General features: G+C 51.1%; 2 protein-coding genes across 2 annotated transcripts; both read left to right on the forward strand.

The window, feature by feature from the left end:
- Positions 1-227: 227 nt before the first annotated feature.
- LOC100898134 (uncharacterized) lies at positions 228-5314 on the forward strand. The gene is made up of 15 exons (XM_029111886.1): positions 228-396; positions 799-922; positions 1003-1132; positions 2121-2201; positions 2309-2503; positions 2600-2731; positions 2856-2937; positions 3057-3192; positions 3302-3689; positions 3781-3894; positions 4006-4086; positions 4163-4364; positions 4527-4690; positions 4800-4995; positions 5070-5314. Exons 1-15 carry the CDS (start codon positions 228-230, stop codon positions 5312-5314), a joined length of 2439 nt encoding a protein of 812 aa, XP_028967719.1.
- Positions 5315-7413: 2099 nt separating this feature from the next.
- On the forward strand, positions 7414-21978 carry LOC100909168 (solute carrier family 2, facilitated glucose transporter member 1). The gene is made up of 9 exons (XM_029111907.1): positions 7414-7804; positions 8989-9045; positions 18985-19083; positions 19383-19610; positions 19722-19950; positions 20030-20137; positions 20278-20465; positions 20612-21029; positions 21123-21978. The coding sequence occupies exons 1-9, from the start codon at positions 7640-7642 to the stop codon at positions 21263-21265; spliced, it is 1635 nt and encodes a 544-aa protein (XP_028967740.1). The 5' UTR covers positions 7414-7639; the 3' UTR covers positions 21266-21978.

Raw genomic sequence — 21978 nt, forward strand, 5'->3', positions numbered from 1 at the left:
AGCATAGACAAGGATTTCTTGCGCAAGATTCCTCTTCCGTGAGCCTGTAACTCTCGTTTTAATTACTACGTATAATACACCGGGCGAGAAATTCTGAGCACCAATACGCTTAATTGTGCTTGTTGTCGTTTGATAAACCAAATGAATCATCGCAGAAATCAAGTTTTCCGGAGTATTCATCTCTCTCAACGAACTTGCAGAGCTCTGTAGAACTCAGAGGGCGCGAAATGGGTCGCCACTCATCAACATCAAGCTGTGCGAGTGCATTGACAAACGGACCGGGACCTCCGACGATGCCTTCTCCGGGGCCGCCGTCTTACCCGGGTCCCTACGACGGGCTCCCCGCCAAATTCGTGCAATCTATGAAGACTCTATTCGATATTCTCGATGAGAAAGGTGGGTTCCTCTTCCTGGAGTCGCTGTGTCGTCGACCGCGACTAGAATCTCCGATATGGAGGCTGTGATCGTAATCTCGGGAAAATCCTACTCGAACGGAGAACAATCTCGGCTTGGCAAGAGCTTCCAGGATTCGCCATTCCCGTATCCCCGAAAGTGTTCTATATATTTGAAACTGTCTGGGCTGCGGAATTTCGACGACCCTTCCAGCTAGTTGACTTGATTGTACACATATTCTGAAGAGCCTCCGATTTCGCGAAGAGCTCGCTCAAGTTTTGTGCCGCGGCCCATGGATCGCTCGGGCACGTCCACGAGGAGCTGCGCATTCTCAAGAGGGTCCCACCGAATGAAGCGACCACGGATGGGCTGATTGAGAGTTTAATGGCCGATTATTTTCGCTAGGATCGGGCTTAGTTCCGCTGCGGGACATTGAAACACGATGGGCAAAGCAAGCGAATGCTCAAGTTTTGGACAACTTGAGAAACGTTGCCGCTCAGAACAAGGGACAACTCTTGAGTTTCGACAGGTTCGTGACTTGTCGTATCCTCCGGTCCACGATAGGATATAAACGCATCCTTTATCTTATGTCACTCTCTTTGTCTATAGATTCTGCTCGGCCCTGAAGATGGCTCTATTAGCGGAATCGCCAAAGTCGTCCTGCAACAACAGCGTCTCGTCGGTGACGTCAGGCAGCAGTCAAAATCCTGTTTCTCAGAGAAATATCCTTCTGGACCATGTAGGTTCCTTTCGATAGAATTGCCCCTCTCTGCTTTTTTGCTCTCGAAAACAATCCCACGGAGTGTTCCCCTTGCAGTCGCATCTCAGCCACCGCCGTCAGGGCTCCAGCTCCTCTGTAGCCGGCTCTCTCGATGCTCCGAGGTATACGTGGATTTTATTGCTAACGAGACGATTTTAGGCATCCGGAGACAAACATTGCATTCATTTCGAACGTCTCGGAATAAACTTTCCCTCCCAATCTCCAAAATCAGGTTCGCCCCGACGACTCCAAGCAACAGCGTCAACGCTGTCGTCAACGGCGGGAGTCGACTCCCGAAGTTCAGCAACGGGAGCACTCTCCAGCAGAGCGGAGTAGCTGCGAGTTCAGCATCGGTGAGTGATGTGACAGCGCTGTTTGTAGCTGGAACCACTATCCATAGCATAAGCTCCATCAAATCCTTCGATTGATGGTATTGATCCTTGTTCGATCAACAATCACGGTGAATTCCCATGATCTCATACGATCTTCCATTCGAGGCTTGGACCGGGCAGATCATTGTCTTCCTCTCGGCAAAGTGACTACGGAGGAATTCGCTTATCGAGGGGGATCCAACTCAGTCCGCTCGGTTTTCTCATTAGATATTCTTGGGCGAATTCCGGGACATGCCGTACAAGGTAGTCGATGCCCTCTTTCTCCTTGCTCCCCTGAACAAGTCGCCCCGAACCCTCCCGTCGAGGTTTCATCGCCGAAGCTATCGTTTACAATCGACCTCCCGGTTCCGTGTACCTGGCTATAGGAGTTGAAGAAATATGTACTCCAATCGGTTGGGTTCAGGTCATGGAAGCTTCCTCCAAGATACCGAGATAGCTTCGACCGAAATAGACTGAGGTGCCGTCGGGACTCCGTAACCTCCTTACTCAGTCAGTTCCGTGGGTCTCAGAGCCTCATTCTGAGACCTGTTCCTATGATTCGACCACTACGTTCTCAAGACCCATCGGGATTTCAGGGTAAAGTAAGCGATACCAGTTTCGCGCCTACGAGAGCGGCGAGTGAGCCACCCAACACCAGTGACACGCTTTCCAATCAGGTAAAAAAGCAATAGGAGACTGCATGCTCGGCCGGGACTGTCCGAGTTATACATGCCTGACGGCTTCCTTGTATTTCCTCCATTAAATCGAACCGATCCGATTACAGGGTGACTTGAATCCGGCTGTACCTAAACTGAACGTATCGTTCGAGAATCTATTGGAAACTCCGACTCAATCGAAGCTTCCGCCCAGAAAACCATTCTCTCCGTCGACCACCCACCATACACAGCCACAGCAGCAACAACAACAACAACAAACAGGTCATCAGCGGACAGCAATATTACCGCCATCGAGCTCAATGGTAATAAATCGTCCATTATTCCATCATCTTTTGTTCCAAGTCGCGCTTCGTGAAACATTCGCAACCGGGTTCAGATGTTCCATTTCGAATTTCAAGGTGCGGCCGCCATCAGGTGTAAAAGTTCTGGGCAGACCATCGGGCGCTTCCGGCCTTTCGGCCAATACACCGTCCCATATCGGGAATCGGATTCCTCCTCCGGGGAGGCTGGGACCGCCACCGCAGAGTAATGTGAGACTTGATCGCTTTTTCCTCCATCTGAATATCAGCTCCTTCAATCTTCCGAATGAGGTCGAGCTCGGGGAAATCGACTCCCTTTCGCCGTCTCTATCAACTAACATCCGTTCGATAGCAGATCCGTCGAATCGTTCGGCCCTCGGGGGGACCGATTGAATCATCGAAGTTCCAAGTCACTCCCGTGCCGACGAACCCGGAAGGTGAACTTCACGATTTGACTCTCTCGCTCGCTAGTGTATTCCAGGATACAGCCCATACATTCGACCGTTTAATGCTAGCTCCATCATTCATATGGAATATATTTTGTGCCCCGGAACAGGTCGCTCTCGGACCCCAGACAATTTCCTCGAAAATTCGGCGACTCATACTCAGAGAGCAATCAAACCACCGATGACGCGATCCGTGTCAAGTATCGCGGAGACGATGCCGAAATCAATGAATGAAGCGGCAAACAGGTTCGTAGCGACCACCGGCGCCGCTCTCACGGAGAGGTTCTGGCTGGGATCTTACCGCGCTCTCTCTGTCTCCTCCTCATAGCTTCACGGAATATTCCGGTCATTACAGGAGTCCTTTCTCGATGAGTTCGATGCAAGGTCAGAATCAAGTTCTGCTGCCGCCTGCGAAGAGCTCCTTTCCCGCGGTCGCTCCGCCCGCTGCCCGACGCGCGTATTCCGTCATGCACGAGATCCACAATCAAGGCCATCACCATAATCATAATCACCATCATCATGCGACCCATCTCAACCACCAGGATCAGTATCTACAGCAGTACTCTCAGGGCAAATGGGAGCCGAGTCAGGCATGTCAGAAGCTGAGGAGCCTATTCGTCGGCGATTTCCAAGGCAGATTCCTTGAAATGGTACCCTACACGTCCGAATTTCCACCTTTGCAGAGCTCCACGAGCGCGATGATGGCTCCGATTCAGACTGATCAAGTCCACACTGCGAATAAGGTATAAAGCACGATCAGGTTGCCAAGAGACGGGCATCCGCGTGGAGACGGTATCTAAAGAGGAGTTCCAAAACCGAAAACCCTTTCCCCAGGTGTCTCTGGGCTCTGCGATTCATCGCGGGAACACAGCGGCCAAAACTCAAATCGCTCATCTGCCCCGTTTTATACCGCAACCATCAGCACCGAACTTCAATCATTCTCCCCAGGTACGTACATTACGAGAGAAGCCACGGATTGACGTAACGCGAGCGCGCACACTTGCGGCGTAATATTAGGGCAGAACTGCTGAGAAAAGATTGTCTCTGGTGTCATTCCAGTCTCAGATGAGCGGGAGTGCGCCGATGCATCAATCAACACCGAGTCCTACAGCTACAAGCGTGCCGAATTCTCAGCCTCAAGTGAGTCCATTTTCGTATCTGAATATGAGCTTCGATCTCAATTGTCTACGATTAAGTCCATTTTCCCTTCCATTAGGCCGCTTTGGTCCGGAATCCCAATTCTCGCGAGCTCAATGCTATGGTTCGAGCGGTCCCTTGTCAAAGCTCCACCGCGAACGTTCAACAAACCCAGCAAGTGCCCATGAGACAAATGGCTACTCCGTTGCAGACACCGGGAGGGTCGAAACCAGAGAAACCACCGCGAAGGAGAGAACCGCGACGGCACACGCTGGCCCACGGTGAGTAAAATCGGAGCTCCTTCCAATCGATGAGCTTTCGACGGCCGCAGTTACCCCTATCTCTCCCCGAATTTTCGGATCGAGCGGGAACATATTCCTGAGTCCATCGACGCTCCCATCGTATGCCGAAGGCTCATGGGTCTCCCCCAATTCATTTTGCAGGCATTGAATACGGCACGATACGTCGATTGAAGCTGCTCGAACAGGAGAGAGATGTTTTGCAAAAAGGTTTGCAAGCTGTGGAACGAGCCAAGGATTGGTATCTACGGCAGCTAAGTCTCCTACAAGAGAAGCTCCGAGCGCCCGTTCCAGCCCATGGAGCACCAGTGAGTAGCCTCTCGGGCGCGTTTTCTAGCTGTCAGTGGAAGCTCTCGGACCGAAATTCGCTTCCGATCGAGCTGGTTTTCATGAAATATATTTTGATAAACAATTCAGGAGTACTCCACGGATGCCCATGAGGAGAGACTTCGCTTCCAAATGGCTCGAATCCTTGACGTAAATCAACATCTCGCCGCTCTGGTCGACAGTGGAGATAAGCCTTCGTTCCCGCTGCACATGAATTTAGCCCTGCTCAACATCAATGTGAACCAGAACTCGCTCCAAACACAGAATCAGACACAGGTAATTCATAGCTTCTAGACCCTGTATGACATCTATCCTAGGAGATTTCAATCTAGGCATGAACTTCGAGGAGGAAATACGAAGCAAGCTCTTTCGACATTAAGATTTCTCCGGGTGAGGCCAAACGACTACGGGAACACAATCTCAAACTGAGCTCGGACTTGGAGAAGAGACAGGAGCTCATCGCGCAGCTGGAAGCGGAGAAGACTCAACTAGTCCGAGAGCTTTTCGCTTCCAAAGCTCAACAACAACAGCAGCAGCAACAACAACAACAAGCCCAGAGGTACCGGAGTCAGGGTCCGAATACTGCCGACACCACACTTATGTAGATAAATCATCGAGAAATCTATCGTATCACTTATCCCATGGAATGTTCGTGCCCGAGTGTCGGGTCACCTGCTCCCGCCCCCACCGAGATTCCTGTCCGGGAACTCCGGCTCATCATATGTATATGTAAATATTCCACGAAAAATGTTTCCACGATTGACCTTAAGAATCAGTAACAAATCTCTATCAGCCCAAGCTTCGCTTGTCGCACAATCCCATGTCCAGAGAAAGATTTTGGAGCCTAGCTCGCGGGTCCTCAGTGCCAATAAGATGAATTATTTGGATCACTATCCATGAGCTCGTTCCCTCTCCCGGGCTTCGAGGCAGGACGCGACACTCGTCCCCCACAGCATGTTCTGAGGGGGGCTCATTTCATGTCGAATACGCTCCCTCACGCCGCTGAGCTCCGATGAGAGATTCCCGCGCAGAAGCTCGTCTAGAGTATGATTCTAGAGGAGACTTCTGGCAAATGTGCCATTTTTTCGCTTCCTGGTCAATGCTCGATCCCATGTGAGAAGCGTATTCCGTGAGCAGCATCGAATCCTCTACCATCGTTCCGCGCCTTGTCCGCCAAGACTCGCTGGTCGAGATCGAGGATGCGGGCTCTGATTGCTCGGATTCCTGAGGCCCTTGACAAGCTACACTATCTCGAACTCTCGTCAAAGTATCATTCAGAATTGCGGATTATATCCCTCGATTGATCGCGGATCGAGTTCGGAGATCCTCGAGGGGAAGTATGGACGTGGAGCTAGTTCTGTCCTGTTCAAGCTCTCAATTCCCCGCTGCTCATCACGTTTGCTCGATCATAGACGTACGCTGGACGATTTCATAAATTCTAGGAGACCGGACAAATTTTCTGCTAGGTATCAGTGGAGCGAATGAGGAAACATGCAATGTTCTGTGAGCTGATATAAATGCTAATATATTCGAATTCCGCGGAAATCCTCCCTGATGTTTTCACCAATAAATATGAACGGAATTGGTGCGAATTCACGGGCTCCCAGCCCCCTCTCCCCGTCATTCGGGGGTTCCTCAGCTATGCTTCTCCGTGCTTATCTTGACACGCCGAGAATGGAAAAAGGGAGCCGACAGCTCGCTTGGAGGGATCGCTCAGGGAAAAGCGACACCCGGAAAATATCTGCATTCCTAGTGACTCAAGGATTCGTTCGAATTTCGATTCCTTTACGTCCTTCGGCGAAACAGAGAGACCTTCCCACAATTCTCGTGATGAAGGAAGAAGCGCCACCCGGGATCGCATGTGATCAGTGATTATCGACCCCATTCTCCTCCCGTTCCAAGATGCCCGATGAAAGTCGCCGAAGAGAGAATTTGCGGGTCATAGAAGAGGGGAGATCTATGCATGAGGTCGTGCTGAGAAGATTTCCTGCGACGCTGTTGCCTCAAGCCAGGCGCACAAGAGACGATCAACAGCCAAGCCGTCAACGTCCTACGAGGTTTGCTTTGGCTCTGTCGTGCCGTTTTCCCGAATTTCCAGTGTGCGTCGACCGTCGACCCTGTGATCTGTGCTCGCTCCCACAGCTGATCACTAAGCCGAGGTCAGGCGCTGTGAACAGGCGGCATGAGGCATGGCTCTCCGTCATGTGAACTCCCTTTCGCTCCGGACCGTCCGCCGCGGCGGCTGCCCTCACCAGGCCCTCGTAGCAGCAAGGGCTTGGGCCCGAGCTTCTACTCTGGTATATGACAACGTGGGCTCAGCTGCGAACTCGAAGTGTGTGTGCTGGTGTTTCACCGACTTTCTCCGATTTGTTCTCGCCGGGAGCTGGTGCGAGGAACCCCCTTCTGCGCGAACCAGAGATCCGACCCGCCTCGTCTCCTCGTCCAGCTTCTTCACCCCCGCTTGCGTCACAGCAGAATTCCAATAAAAACATTCCGAGCACGCGCTCGCTTCCACCCGTCTCGGTGCAATCTGAAGGTTATCAGGTTATCAAGTTGTGCGATTCGACAGGGTGTGAACACGCAGAGGTGGCAGCGCTTCCGACAGACTCGTTTGCTATCTGGCTCAACTCAGTCACCCGGAATACACTCCTTCGCTCCTCAAGGAGCGGGCTGGAATCGAGATCCGTAGGGATCGAGTGCTCCGCCTCGCTGTGACTTGCGTCTGCATCTCTCCTGCGCCTCCAGAGGAAGCAGCTGGCTTCCGAGCAGGTGGACCAACGGAGGAACGGACGGTTGTTTGCAGTTTCGCTATCTACCCGAACATCGGCACCGCGGTGCAGAAGGAATCTCGCCGAGCATTGCCCCCGTTTGACCTCGGTTCCAAGTGAGCATCTGCTGAGTTCACTGCAGTGAGGCAGCTGTCAACTGTCATGGACCCGTCAGCGGTGCGGTCGGCGCTCAACGAGATGGCCTATCTGCACGTGCCGGACAAGGACCGCTCGAAAAGTCCTTCGCCAGCCGATTCATTGGCATCGAGTGCGACGGACATTTCTACGCTCCCAATTCACGGACGTCATGGCTCGGACGGAGAACACGTAAGTACTCCGCGAAGTTCGGTCTGCATCGTCACTAGAGAAGGATCTTTCTGAACTTTCCTGTCAATGATGTCCCGCGATTCTTCACGATCAACATCTCTGTCAGCGTAACCTTGATCCTCCCCTCCGAACCTGAGGCATGCCCGTGGTCCTGCGGACTAGTTTGTAAGTCGATGAGCGCTTTCATCTCGGGCAGCGTGGCTCAGTCATTAATGATCCCGCTCTCAGCTTCGGGATTCGAGAATGATTTCCCGGGCTCAGGGAGAGGGTTTTCCGGAAGCAAAGAATTGTCAACTGATCTTCCCCGCTCGTTGATCAGGCCGGAGTATCCGCTACTACATCGTGGTGTTAGGGAGACTTCGTACTCCCGTACTCGGCCCTCCGCCATCGTTGGAGCCGTCATTTCTGGCATGGGTCGAGCGTATTCCTCTACTTCTTGGAAACGTTGCGCGACTCGCTCCTCTAGTCTCGAGATTAATACCGAGTGCCCATGATCCCGGTGCTTCCCCCGGCTATTTCCCGGGAAAATAATCAGAGCGATCGAAGCTGAAACTAAGCACAAGCTTCGGAACAGGTCTCGGAAGCGAATCATAGCTCTAATTCGATCCGAGAACACCTTCACTTGAAAGGAGCGGTCGAAAGAATATCACGGAGAGTCGAATGAATCTAAACGAGCCACTTTAGGGAAACCTCGCGTTCTTTTTCGGAGCAATCTACCAACATTGAATGATGTCGCTCACGTCTTAGGTTCGAGTCGAATACGAAACGGTAGGCATCGACACATGTTTGTCACCGATTGCGGCGAAATGAACACAGCGACCTTGGAGTGAATTAGGACTAGATCACTCGCGGTCTCCCACCGTTCAGTCAGATTGACATCTCGGAATTGATCTGTGCCCTCAGTCAGGCGTTATGTTGACAAACATCACACCAAAGTTCTACAGATTGAGCGACCTTGAAGCTCTCGTAGAGGAAAACCTGAACGATCTGAGTTTCCTCATTCTCGTTGCTTCCAACTCCTCCCTACAGAACCACTCTTTTCTTGAGCGCTCTCGAGCGGTCTCTTCCTCTGACCTGGCAATGAAATCAATCTATGAATGAGCCCATATTACACGAAGCTTGAAAACCTCCTCCGATGCGGCAGGATTCGTCATGACCATGACTCTTGAGTTTCTCGTTCGCAGGAACCATTGACGGGTAGAAAAACTCTGCAAGGGTCCCGATACAGAGACAGCCACAAGGTAACAGATTCGAACAGCTCCCGAAGCTGCTGCTTTTGTGTGTGATGAGGCGTCCGACCTCCTATCCTTTCTTAACTTCCAATTAAGCCTCGTGATCGATATTACTCCCCTAAGCTCACGATCTCTGCTGGGGTGTTGATATCTAACAAGACTGACCGCACTCCGATCTCTGATGCGCTCGCGGAAGAGAATCCTGAATCTCTAATTCAGAATTCGAGCCTTCCGCCCGCCTTGGAGTGAGCCAAACTCTCCGTTCGCACGCCACTCGCAGTCCGAGATTCTTCGGAAACTCCTGAGCGTCGCTTTGCGAAGGGAAAACTCGGAAAAACGTCGTAATTTTTGCGAAGTTTTCGTTCGGACCATGACGATCCCCCAGAGCGAGAAAGTGGACTGTTCCGAGACGGCTGGGTCAGCGGTCGAATTTGGTATCGCAGTCGAGGTCCCGGAATCGTCTGAGAGAATTTTCCAATCTGCGTGAATCGTTTTTGATTGAATGAAGCATCGTACCAGTCTTGAAGCCACACTTTATCTCGACCCGATGACGACAATCGAGCCGGTAGCTCTCGCTCAGCTATTTATAAAAGAATGGTAACTCGCCACGATGGCCATTTGTTTGCGAACGCTTCCAGCAGCCGCTGCTCTACGAACTATATCGGGAGCTTCGAGACGAGAGACATCCGACTCATAATTCTTCTATCGACATGTATCAAGGTCTCTTGCCTGTTGTAAGCTGCTCGGGACTGAAGACAGCGTCTTCGTCCCCCAGGAGCTATTCTCGGTTCTCACCGCGATCTTATTCGCGAAATCCACGCTTTTCTCCCATCGCCGTTTCTCTGTTCCCTGATGTGAGATTTCATTGTGCTAAGATCATACAGAGCCTCCAGCGCGCGTACCACAGCGTCGTTGCATTCGCGTTCGCTTGCATCCGCTCCCTTCGTCTGGATTCGCTTCATTCGTCTATTAAGACACTGTATAAGGTTCCGTCCTTCCTCAACCTTCCGACCATGGGAGTTGTTCACAGAGTTAGGCCGAGCTATAGACAAATGGCGTGGCGGCGCTGCCTATGGGAGACGCGTTCCTGAATGCTCAGATCGGTGTAAAAGCGACGATTCCGAATGGAGTCTCACCGGTCTATCGCCTATGGATTTTCATTCGCATCGCAAATAATCACGAGGGACCGAGGGGAATTAGAGAAGTTTTCTGATGATTGATGATCATCCGGAAATCTTCACTGGATATGTCCGGAATCGGAGGAAGCAGTTCTCTCAGTCTGCTCCAATGATCTTGCTCTGACCCGATTCTTCATCACTCAGACGAACGATCCTAGAGTTATCTTATAGACGGAGATTCATTACGATCGTGAACCCCAAGTGCCCGTCAGCATCAGCCCAAACGGCGGACTCACCAGTCGCTCTTCCCGAATTTATCGCGACAGGGATGAGTAAAAAAGGGCATCCAGGCGAAGTTTATGAGCCTTTCATTCTTTATCGATTGCCTGATCATGGCCCGCGTTCTCGTTGTCGCTCTGAAGAGGAACTTTTTCCCTGCTCGGATTCCCGAGGGTTGTGGTTTTTGTGTTAACGGCGGTTTTCTGGAATCCTCCCAGAGGCCCAAAAAAGACAGAGGGACTAAGGGAAAAAGAGCCCTTGATTCATGATGATAATCGATACGAACAAATATCCGCTAGGCTCCTCGCGCCGCAGCCTTCTCGCCGCGGCGTTTTGGAGTGGTGCAGATCTATTATTTCGGCGATACCCTAATACCAACGATCAGCGGGATGAGCGTCCCGCCGCAAAGCTCGACACTCGGAAATTATCACATGGGTCGGGCGGTGCACTTCGAGTTGACCGGCCGACAGCTCGGAGGATCTTGCGAAGGTTCTCGTCTGTGATCAAAACGATTTCAAGGCCGCGAAGTCCAAAATGGGCTTCCATCATATATCGATGAAGATATTTTCGATATACCCAGCGAGTGGAGGATCGGAAATTGCAGCGGTCGCTATGAAGTTGAAGTTCATGAAAACCCTCGCTCACTGCATCCCTCTCCCTCATTGCGAAGGTGAACGGAGTTACGATGGTCGTATGGATCTCGCAAGCAAGGTTCTCTCTTCCTTCAGTCTAGTAAGACACGTTGGTTACACAGTGCACCTAGAGTCGTTCCAGTAGCTGCGAGCGCAGATCTGATCTTCCAGAGACTTCCGGTTGCCATTGCGAGATTCACACGTCAATCACCGTTCGGCGACTCCACGTGACTCTAGCGATCAGTGTCGCCCATTCTTGCATCGAAGCATTCCATTCACGCTCTCGTTCTGAGAACGGTGGGAAATTCGGAATCAGGGAACGATGACCCCTAAGCCAAAGGATCCGGAGACGAAAAGAGACAAGGTAATTCTCCAAGATTCTAAAGACCGATGCGCCTCCAAGCAAACTCCGGAAAGAGGTTGGATTTCGTCGGGTGAGAGAGGGAGGGTCGTACTCGGAGTAGAAAATCGTACGTGGAACTTCAGATAGAGCGGATTACCTCGACATGGTTTTCGAGGCCATCTTGACATAAGCATCGATGTTTGGAAGAGCTTTCTTATCAGAGAGAATATTCTGCGAGACTCAAACGTAGAAATGCCGCCTCGTCTCTTTCCGGCTCGGATGTGTGGAACCGAAGGACCGGGGATCAGTGCGCTCGAGGCCCGCTCCCATCGATAGCTGCTGAGGAACTTCGAAAACGTCACCGGCACACCTCCTCGTGATCACTATTCCCTATCAGGGACAGGTAGAGCTCGAAATTCCTCTGGAATGCGGATCGGCCGTGACGATATGCCCTGTGAGATTCAAGACGTGATACAGGCAGGATTCGATACAGCGGCTCGCCCATCGTTCTGATCGAGCAATGGACTGCTCCGAAGAGTCGTGGTCTCCATAGTGATCTCTGTGTTTACAGACGACGATCTCTTACGTGCCACCCGAATAGATTAATGGAACGATGTTTTCCCGTGAGCGTTCGGCAACTAACTGATTCGTTTGTCAACTCGACCTCTAGGCGATATCCACACGGCGTTCACTCTCATCTCTCCTGGTGACGCGGACTCCGATTTTCGCCATCCTCGGCCGAATCGGTCCACAGGGGAACACAAGAAGTTCTCCGATAATTTTTTTCCCGACTGTTCCGCGCAATGCGCCTCGTTGAAGGGAATCGAAGAAACGCGAAATTGACGCGATCAGGGGAAAAACGCCCGACGATTCTTCTGTGCCGAGGACATCGATGAAGCCGAGGCTCACGGCGCGTCCGGAAGCGAGAAGTGTTGCCCATTCTAGAGCCACAAAGACCCTCCTCGGAATCATCGATGCGCTGAGGAGAAACCGAGAACCGAGTAGAGTCGAGTTCTGGATCGTCAACGCAACGAAACTTTTCTTTCGCGCTTCCATCCGCCCTCGGTTCTTTCCAAATAGTGTACAACAAATCCCGATGCAGACCTCTGATCGACACGAGCAATCCAGACCCTTAACCTGGCGGAGCCGAATCAGCAGGCTATGGAAACAGGTCTTTAAGTCAAGGATAGCTGCTCCGAACAATACTTCGGTCTGCTTCCCGGGATGTGTCGTCTCGAGATCAGACTCGAATTATTGACAGTATCAGTTTGTATAAAGAGTCGAGTTCCCCTTGGAACCCGAGACTCCCATTTTTCCTCAATCTGATAGACCCAGCTCGGAACGCACTGTCCAGGCTGAACTTTCGATCATGTAGGCACTGTCAGCAGCTGGTTATGCCGAGGTTTGCAATGGATCGCGTCACTTGTCGGCGATAGTTAGCGCCAGAGCGCAAGCTTCAACGACAAGACGTTGACTAGAATAATGATGCTCTAAGTACTGAGCGCCCGTGCTCGGGGAGCTTGTTCCGAAAGCTATCAAGCGCTGATCAATGACTTCGTACTTGCTCCGGTTAATTCCTTCTTGATGAAATTCACTACCACGTGTTGACCCGTTTTGTCCCATTGCGATTAGTCTGACTTCACTTTTTGACACAGCAATCAGGGTCTCGCAGTCGATCAACATGAGTTTAGAAGGCGTGCGTAGGAGTTGCTCAGGAAGCGGGAAAGTCCGGTGACAGACTCGCTCCTCCCATAGCCTCGACTACACTATAATAATATAATAGTAAACTCTGAGATGAACGAGGAAGACAAGAAGATCTCATCGGCCTGACTGAGCCCTGTCATTGCTGTCTGAATGAACCGAACTTCACCTCGACAAAATGAAGTCGAGAGTTTTTTTGCTGTCGATATCCAAGCATACCGGCAAGTATGATTGAGTATCATAAGTGATGGATGATGAAGTAATCTTCGAAAATCGTAAAATGACCTTGGTATTCGAAGAGAGGCTATGCTCCGACTCCTGGCGGAGAATGTTCCCGAGAACTGAACTGATCAGGGAACAACGCTCCAGGCAGCTGAATTGGTCTCCGCCTAGTCACTCACGCATCCCTCTCCGGAGATACAAGGTACGATTTATGTCTGCAGAGCTTCGATCGAACGCTTTGAGATCCATCTCCGTAGGATTCGGGTAGTTTGCTCCTCGCGGATGAAATTCAATTCAATCGTCAGCAATCTGACTCTATCGAGCCTTCTGTGTGCTCCAGGCTTTCCCGTGCCGTGCAGTGTACGTGAGGAAGTCACTCGACACCGCGGAGGCTCGACGTCATAGCGCACACAGCCAATGGCCAACAAGCCGACCATCTACGTGGAGAGGGACACTGATGGTCCCCTCTCCTCGATGAGACTGTGAGAGGGCTTGCGACCGCGGGGCTGCGCGACTTATAATTGAAATCCACGTGATACTCCGACGTCACCAGCCATCAGAGTGATTCGTCGCCACTGTAGGAATATTGAAAGCATGCGATTTCTTTCGAATTTCGGGAGATAGTTTCCTAAGCGACCGACGTCCCAGAGAGCGTTCTCTGAGCTCTCCGTACAGAACAGTTCGGGGCCGGATTCGAGCTTTGCGCTTCGGGTCCAATTCTCTGGATTCATCTTGGCGCGATATCTCTGTGTCCTGATGTCTGCGCCGTTTGCCTCATCGATGACTTATTATCTGCGCGGGGCGTTCGAGTCAACAGCCGGCTCTTCGAAATATGATCGCGGCTCATTAAAGCTAATGTTGGCGACCATTATGGGGAAAGGACACTCCCGAGACGCAGCGTTCGTGTTTCAGCTCTTTCATGACGTCTCGTCTGCGAAATAATTCAAGTGTCTAGTTCCGGAGGGTGAAAGTTATTAAAAAGAGAAATAGTCAGTCCTGCTCCCATGCGGCATTTCCAACCTAACCGATGGCCGGTTCTCATGTTGCAACTGAGCTCACTGTCCGTTCCCCCAACATCCATCCATCTGGGAGGGAGGCATTGCAAGATTGGTCAAGAAATGAGCCTTTCCCCTTAAGCCTTGTGCGTGACCCTAGGTTTCGCCAATTTCCGCCTGGAGGGTCCGGATTCTGTTTGCTTTCGGTCTCGACGGGATCAAATATGTTTCCTTGAAGTCAAAGTGACGAGGGCTTCACGCGCCGGCCATCCGGCTGGCTGCGCTCGGGACCCAAGGTCGTGTTTACGCCAGAAGGGCGATCCATATGTCCATGCGAGGCCGACGCCGACCATCCGTCGATGTAATTCACATATCGAACTATCTGGGGAAGCTATCTCTCAGAGAGTCTTATCCCTCAGAGGAAGAGATGATGTTGGGCTCGCGTAGGCCCGAGCGCGCTGTCAGCTGAAGTGACAAGTTGCTCGGTCTCCAGTCGAAGTTCGCGTCATCTCTCGCCATCCATCGGGAGCTAGAGATGGCTCCTCGGAGCGGGAACCTTGGTATCGGCCCTATATGAGGGGCCGTGGCGGTGAAGATCGCCATCAGAAGGTTCATGGAGTCGTGCACGCAAAGTTCGTTGGCTGTCCGGGTAAGAAGTTTACTTTGGAGAAGTGCCCCTCGTTCCGATGGGATGTAATAACGTTGTCGAACATGTCATTCAAAAGGCGGACATCGAATTCCTAGAGAACGTGTCCACAATATTGCTCGCGTTACCGGAGATTCGACAAATCAAGGGATGGCGAGCCATTGCGGAGTTCACGTCAGAATCGCTCAAAAACATTTATTGGAAGGCAGCAAGTGACAAGTGGGCGGGGCTGTTCGACGATCCGTGAATCGCGCTCTCCCAACGTCCTTGCTGGTCTTTATTTGTAAACTAGAAACGAAAACTTCTCTTGTCGTGCGGAAAGATCTGTGATCGAAATCAAAGGAAAGGCTTGTCTGTAGTTTAATCCGATCCTTTGAGAACCTCGCCTGTGAGAGTGCGGCTTCTCGGTGCGGACCGCTCCGATATCAGCTATCGTCATCGGGTGGTCAGACCGACGATACGCCTCAGTGCGTGTCGCAATTCTGTTCCGACTCCTGCTGGGATAGCCGCTCATCGCAGTGAAACGGTGTCGGGAACATTGTCTCCGATTCGCTCAATTGAGATATCATCGTTTGGGACGGAGAACGAAGTCCGACCGAGCCCGACTCCCTTCGCTACGTTTCGAGTGCGTGATTCCCGCTGAGCTCGCGACCTTCGCGAGGAGCGGGCGCCTCCCTGATTTCGCAGTCATGACGGGAACCGATACGGACAAGCAGGGAGATAGTGGAGGGGGAACGAAGTCCGAGCCCCTGATTCTTGCGGAGCCGACCGCAGATTCGGACTCGAAGATAACCCCAGGAGCGAAAGTAGCCGGTGCAGCAGTAGGAGAACAACCGCTATGTAAGGTACGTCGATACCTCGCCGTATTTCTGTTGACAAGGGAGCGACGGCATTGGAGACAATTATGGCGCGAATGTTTTCGCCCGAGTCGAGTCAGTGAGGCTCTCGCGGAAACTTCACGCGGTACGTTTCTTGGAGCTCCGGAAACTGCTGGGTGCTCTCCTCTCTACCTTTCGACAAGTCATTCAAAACACCTCGTGAGACCGCGGAAACTGTCATTCCATACGAGATCATTTTGATTGGGCGACCGGCTGGGATATGCGCGAGTCAATCCCGTATTTTTGCAACAGGGTATTTTCCCTTTCGGGATCTGGCTGTCCCCGTAGCAGACTCTCTGGACCCAGTTCTCGGTACGAAGGAGTCAGCACTCGCCTGACATCGTCTCCTCCCATTGCTCTTGTGATTTTGTTGGTCATCATTCCGATCGCCGTGATCCCGACCGGGTATTTAGGTCTGCCACCCGAATCCAGAACTATCCGACAGGTACAGCTCTGGCCCTCAAAGTCTCCGAACTCCCGAGCACCTAGCACGGCCTGTCCAGAAGAATGCGAAATATCCGATTCACTCACTATGCTCATGAAATTGATGAGCACAAGGACGTCGGGATGGATCAGGACTCCTCTCGGAACGTCACAATCTGTTTGATCAGGCGAATCGACGAGACCTGTGATCTCGAGGCCTACTGGAGATCGAGCGGACACGATGACGTCTATATCAATTCATTGCGGAGCACGGCGCGGCGCAGATTTATTGTGGGTCTCGCTCGGCGGCCACATGACTCGGTGATTTCCGACCGAAGCCGACCGACAGGCCGGGATGCGCATCTCGTGTTTGACGCATTTGGTCCAATTTGAGCTCGATTATGAGTGCATCGCGCTCAACGTGCATATGGACGAATACCCCGTTGAGCCGAAGTCACCATTGTTTTCAAGGGTTCTCCTCGAATTTTGAGTGCGTGCAGGGTGATTAGCCCCTGAATTATGGTGATTCCAATGAGGAGCAACTCTTTAAAACGAGTGAGTCGCAGTGGAGATGGAAAGATGCGAGAAAGTTCGGTTTCGATTGAGTGTTAGCCGCGTCAATGAGCCGTCTCGGCGATGGGATCCGAGTCCCATTCGAATGTTCCTATGTATTCTCCGGAAACCCTACGGACGCCTTGGTATTTTCAGATCTTCTCATGATATCTCCTAGTACGAACTTTTCTTAGTTAAGCGAAGCCGTCGAACGCTCAGCTGCAAACCTGTTTCACTTTCGGAGGATCCACTGACTCTTTGAGAATCTTTGAAGAGAGAGACTCTGCCTCAGATCGCTCGGTGTATCGATTGAATACGATATATATATATGTTCTTTACCGTATGCCTCGATAAAAAAGGTCAGGCCACTTCACGCGCTCCATGGAGTCCTATGCTCTAATTTCATATCTCGATTCGATATACGATCATTCGAGGATTATCATCCTGAGGTCGGGAAGCTCACGGCTATAAATCCAGACTAAACATTCACAAAGATGTTTCAACTGACCTCTCGCTTTTACGACATAATTAGACGTCCAGTCTCTCGCCGCTGACTTGACTCATTGGACCGTCGTGTTCTGCGGCTCCGAAGTTTGAAGGGATATTTAAAGTTGACCAGACATACGAGGGAATTCTCGACAGGAATTCGATGGCGAGAACTCGTAATTTTTCAAATTTTCTGGTCCAAATTGACTGGTGCTCTACACAATGAGCACGAAGCGAAAGAGTCTGATCCTAGAAGAGGTGTCTGAAGACCGGAGAAAAAGTGCGAGTGGTCTCAAGTTGGCTTTCAGCAGTGGGTCCGACCAAGGCGATTCGACATGTGTTGCGGTAAATCGTGATGAAATATATCATAGGAGCTCAGATCCGATCCATGATCTCCTTCCCTCCATATTGCAAATGCTCCTCTTCCGGTGAAGGTTTCGGTCCGTCTGCGGCCTAAGGCACGCGTTCTGATAAAGTATCGATCGGGATAGCGAGATACAATTATTGTAGGTCACTCCCTGAAGGAGAACACCTAGCTGAATTCTTCGATGCAAGCCCATCGATCGCGGCTCGAGTCTCCTGATCTCTGAATGCTTGTGGCGGAAACTGGTTTAAGTGAATGATATTTAGAGAGCCAAGGCCAGGACAACCCGCGCTTCCGGTTGACCCTTACTTTCGGGACTACCTTCGATCTGCTCTTCTGCCAGGCACACGTTAAGATATTCGCCCTCTCCAAATAAGTATCTAGAACCTGAGTTCGCCGCGCTCGAACGTTTGATTCGGATCATCAAGGAGAACTAGTGCCGTGGAAAAAATGATTCTCCGTCTGCGGCCTAGAGCCCTCCTCCATTCTCTTTCCTGGCCTATGTCCGCCGCAACGTCCTCTGAGAACTAGAGACGCGGTGTCTAAATATCGGAGCGGCTCAGTTATGAAGTGCTGCCGCTTTTAATCCGAGTGGTCGTAAAGTAGCTCTTTGGTATATCACAGTCCCTTGTCGTGATCTCAGTATTGTGGAGCGCCGCGAAATGTTGCGAGCGGAAAATAATAGCGTATGACTGAAGCTCGGAGCGAGATCGTCCAACGAATTTTTCCGTTTTTGCTGCTGCGCGTCAGTGCTCCACTCTCTCCGATGGAAATCTCACCCTGGTCGATTCCCGGAGAAGAGAGCCCCCCGAGGACGATTTCTAGAGACTCTTCTCGGAGACCAGTGTTGCGACTAGCTGCGGGACCATGTGTTGCATTGCGTGGCATCTCTGGGTTCTTTTCTCGGGAAGAGTGAAGATTTCTACAGTTAGTTTTCAGGACGAATATTGACATACTCAGTTTCACACTAGGATTAGAATCCTCGCCCTCATCGATCGGAGACGTTTGAATGGCGGATTCAAAGCGGAATTCCGCAACGGCCTCCTCACCGACCCCTGTGGTCGTGCTGGGAACTTCCTGATGCGGGAATATTCTCATGAAATATTTGTCAGGGGAATTAGCTCACGACGAGCTCCATACCGGCCTCGACAAAGCCACTTTAATAATGCAAAGCATGCTCAGGGTGGTGCATGGTATCTCTCCCTCTCTGCAAGCTGAGAGAAAGAGCAGGACCCGAGATCCGAAACTCACTTGCTATTCGGCGTGAAACTCCTGGAACTTCCCCATTGATCCTTGGATTCATTTTCAGGGCCTCACGAAAAACCTTGCTTTCGCAATCGGAGCGGCCGCACTGGGCTCTGCCTTCCAGCATGGATATAATATTGGCGTGGTCAATGCCCCTCAAAAGGTTTGTCATTCCTTTGACTTTTCCCATCAGGTGATCAGGAACTCCCGAGTTCTTGGTAGATACTCACGGATTCCATTGTGATGGAGCCAACCCAGCTACGGGATATGACTCCATAAATACAGTCTTCTTTAACATAACCTGGCTGATATAAATGTATCGATGAATCGTGCTTCTTAAATTGTGTCCAAAGCACCTACTCCAACAGAGCTCCGAAGTTCCCCCCTTCAGTCAATCGCTCTTTTTGAGCGATTGGTCCGGACGGATACGAGATCTCAAAGTTCTCGTTGTGTTCATTACAGCTCGTCGTAGCCTTCATCAATGACACGTATTACCACAGATTCGAAACGGCTGCTAGCACTGAAACGACTACGATGATTTATTCCATCATCGTCTCCATCTACTGCATCGGAGGAATGATTGGTGGATTGATGACGGCATTCGCGGCAGAGAAATTCGGACGGAAAGGGGGTCTCCTTTTCAACAACGTTTTTGTGATCGTAGCTGCCGCTCTCATGGGATTCGCAAGGGTGAGTCTGCCCTCCAATCCGATCGATAAGACCGTTCGATATCGTCATAATTCCTTGAATCGGAGACTCGGACAGGCTCCGGAAGAGACTGAGCGAAATTATTCCTCCCAGAGCTGCCGTTCGTATGAAATGATGATAATGGGCAGATTCTTCATTGGCGTCAACAACGGCTTGAACGCGGGTCTTGGCCCCATGTATCTCAACGAAATTTCTCCGACCCATCTTCGAGGTGCCGTTGGATCCATGTACCAACTTGTTGTGACCATCTCCATTCTGGTCTCCAATATCCTCGGTCTCGAAGGACTGTACGGCACGGAAAAGTCGTGGCCGCTTCTGTTCGGTGGGTGGAAAAAACCTCATGTCTCGGATCGAGGGACCTCGATATCAGATCGTATTCTCGAAGACATACTTTATCACAGGGTTCACAATTGTGCCTACGATCCTGATGCTGTGCACTTTTCCTCTCTGCCCGGAGTCCCCAAAATACATTCTCATCAACCAGGGAAAAGACGTGGCCGCTCAACAGGGTAAGGCTGACGCTGCGCGAACATCTCAGAATCTATGTCGCTGAGCTGGATGCATTGCGGAGACAATCACCCCTCGCGGTGGGTTTGGAAAAACCCTTAATAACCTTCATCCAGCGTCTCACTCTCTCTCGTCATTTCAGCCCTTACTTGGTTGCGAGGCTCGCTTGAGGTCCACGACGAAATGGATGAAATGCGAGCCGAGTACGAGCAAGTGAAAATGGTCCCGAAAGTGACCCTATACGAAATGATTCACAACATCGGATTGCGCACCCCGTTGATAATCGCTATGATGGTCATGTTGTCTCAACAACTCTCGGGAATCAACGCGGTGGGTTGGGATGCTGAGCGGATGGAATGATACCTCATGCAGAGAGAATCATGATTTGTAGCATCTAAGTGAGAGCCGATCATCGATCCAATAGACTTTAGAATCCTCGCACACTCATGAAATCGAAAATTTTCTTTTTCGAACAGGCCTTCTATTTCTCGACGGATATCTTCACTGGAGCTGGCTTGTCGAGAGACGCCGCCGCGAATGCCACGCTCGCCGTAAGCGTGATCAACGTCCTCATGACGTTCGTATCTCTCGTGTTGGTGGAGCGTGCGGGGCGCAGACAACTCCTTCTGATCGGCCTCGGTGGGATGGCCGTGCTCACCGTGGTGCTGACTATCTCCCTCTCAATGAACGGAAGCAACCCCATTTTCTCATGGATGAGCGTCGCATCCGTGATCGGCTTTGTCATCATGTTCGCTGCTGGTCCTGGATCCATACCGTGGTTCCTTGTCGGCGAGCTCTTCGGCCAAGGAGCGCGACCCCTCGCTACCTCTCTCTCGGTCGCGGTCAACTGGACCGCGAACTTCCTCGTCGGGATGTGTTTCCTGCCGCTCAAAGGTAATACGCTTCCACGATTCCGAGGAGCATGTATTGTTTATATACCACATCCAAAACGTGGTGGAAGATATCCAACTTTCTCCGTTTTTTCAGCCGCCTTGGGGCATTTCGTATTCCTCATATTCACTGCGTTCCTCATGTTCTTCTGGATATTCACCTTCCGGCGTGTTCCAGAAACGAAAGGCAAAAGTGTCGAAGAAATCGCAGCTCTCTTCCGTCAGCGCGCTTATCAATAAGATACCCAGAGCTGTTTCTTATTCCAGTCGCTGATGTGTTAAGCGTAAGAGTCGTCATTTTGAGTTCTTCGCAAAGCTGTATCGAGAACCTGTGGGGAAACGCTCCGGATTTATTTTTAACCTCAAACTTCGAGCTCCCGAGACATCAATTTCATGTCCCGCGTCGAAGTTCGATGGGGATCAATTCTATATTCTCAAGTCGGGTCTGCCGGAGAACGCACCTGATCCGGCCCCTATTGGAGCAGTGTCCGACGGTGGTGATCCTCAAGATTCCAAAGGATCTTCGAATGCAATACGAAAAAAACTGATGGTCACCCGGCTTTGCAGCCAGGGCGCAGCTTTAGTTCTTGCCTCAAAAGAAGACACACGGTCTTCGGTGTCTCGTTCGACTCCAAGGAGTCTTGTGAGCGAAACCGCGAAATTTCACCTCGTTCCACGCTCGGCTTCCACGAATAATGCGCGAAGGGAACCACCGACCCACGCCTGAGAGATCTTAAATCCCGATTTCACGAACATCTATCTTTACTCTCGAATATCTGACACCGATGATTTTATGTATCCTAAGCGGAGATCTACAATGACAATAAGGGAATACACAATGATTCAGAGATCCTCGAGTATAAATATATTGAACATGAAAATATATATAAAATATATATAATCCTGACTCGATCTAGTCATGGTATATAATTTTGTTCGTCGAAGGGAAACCA

Source organism: Galendromus occidentalis, unplaced genomic scaffold, assembly GCF_000255335.2.
Source record: "Galendromus occidentalis unplaced genomic scaffold, Mocc_1.1 scf7180000077475, whole genome shotgun sequence".
In the NCBI taxonomy this organism is placed as follows: domain Eukaryota; kingdom Metazoa; phylum Arthropoda; class Arachnida; order Mesostigmata; family Phytoseiidae; genus Galendromus; species Galendromus occidentalis.

Coding starts and splice junctions, on each gene's coding strand:
- LOC100898134 (XM_029111886.1), top strand. CDS start 228: ATGGGTCGCCACTCATCAACATCAAGCTGTGCGAGTGCATTGACAAAC. Junction 2,202..2,308: donor GTGACACGCTTTCCAATCAG/GTAAAAAAGCAA, acceptor ATCCGATTACAG/GGTGACTTGAATCCGGCTGT. Junction 3,690..3,780: donor AAGTCCACACTGCGAATAAG/GTATAAAGCACG, acceptor CCCTTTCCCCAG/GTGTCTCTGGGCTCTGCGAT.
- LOC100909168 (XM_029111907.1), top strand. CDS start 7,640: ATGGACCCGTCAGCGGTGCGGTCGGCGCTCAACGAGATGGCCTATCTG. Junction 19,951..20,029: donor GTCGTGGCCGCTTCTGTTCG/GTGGGTGGAAAA, acceptor ACTTTATCACAG/GGTTCACAATTGTGCCTACG. Junction 20,138..20,277: donor AGACGTGGCCGCTCAACAGG/GTAAGGCTGACG, acceptor TCGTCATTTCAG/CCCTTACTTGGTTGCGAGGC.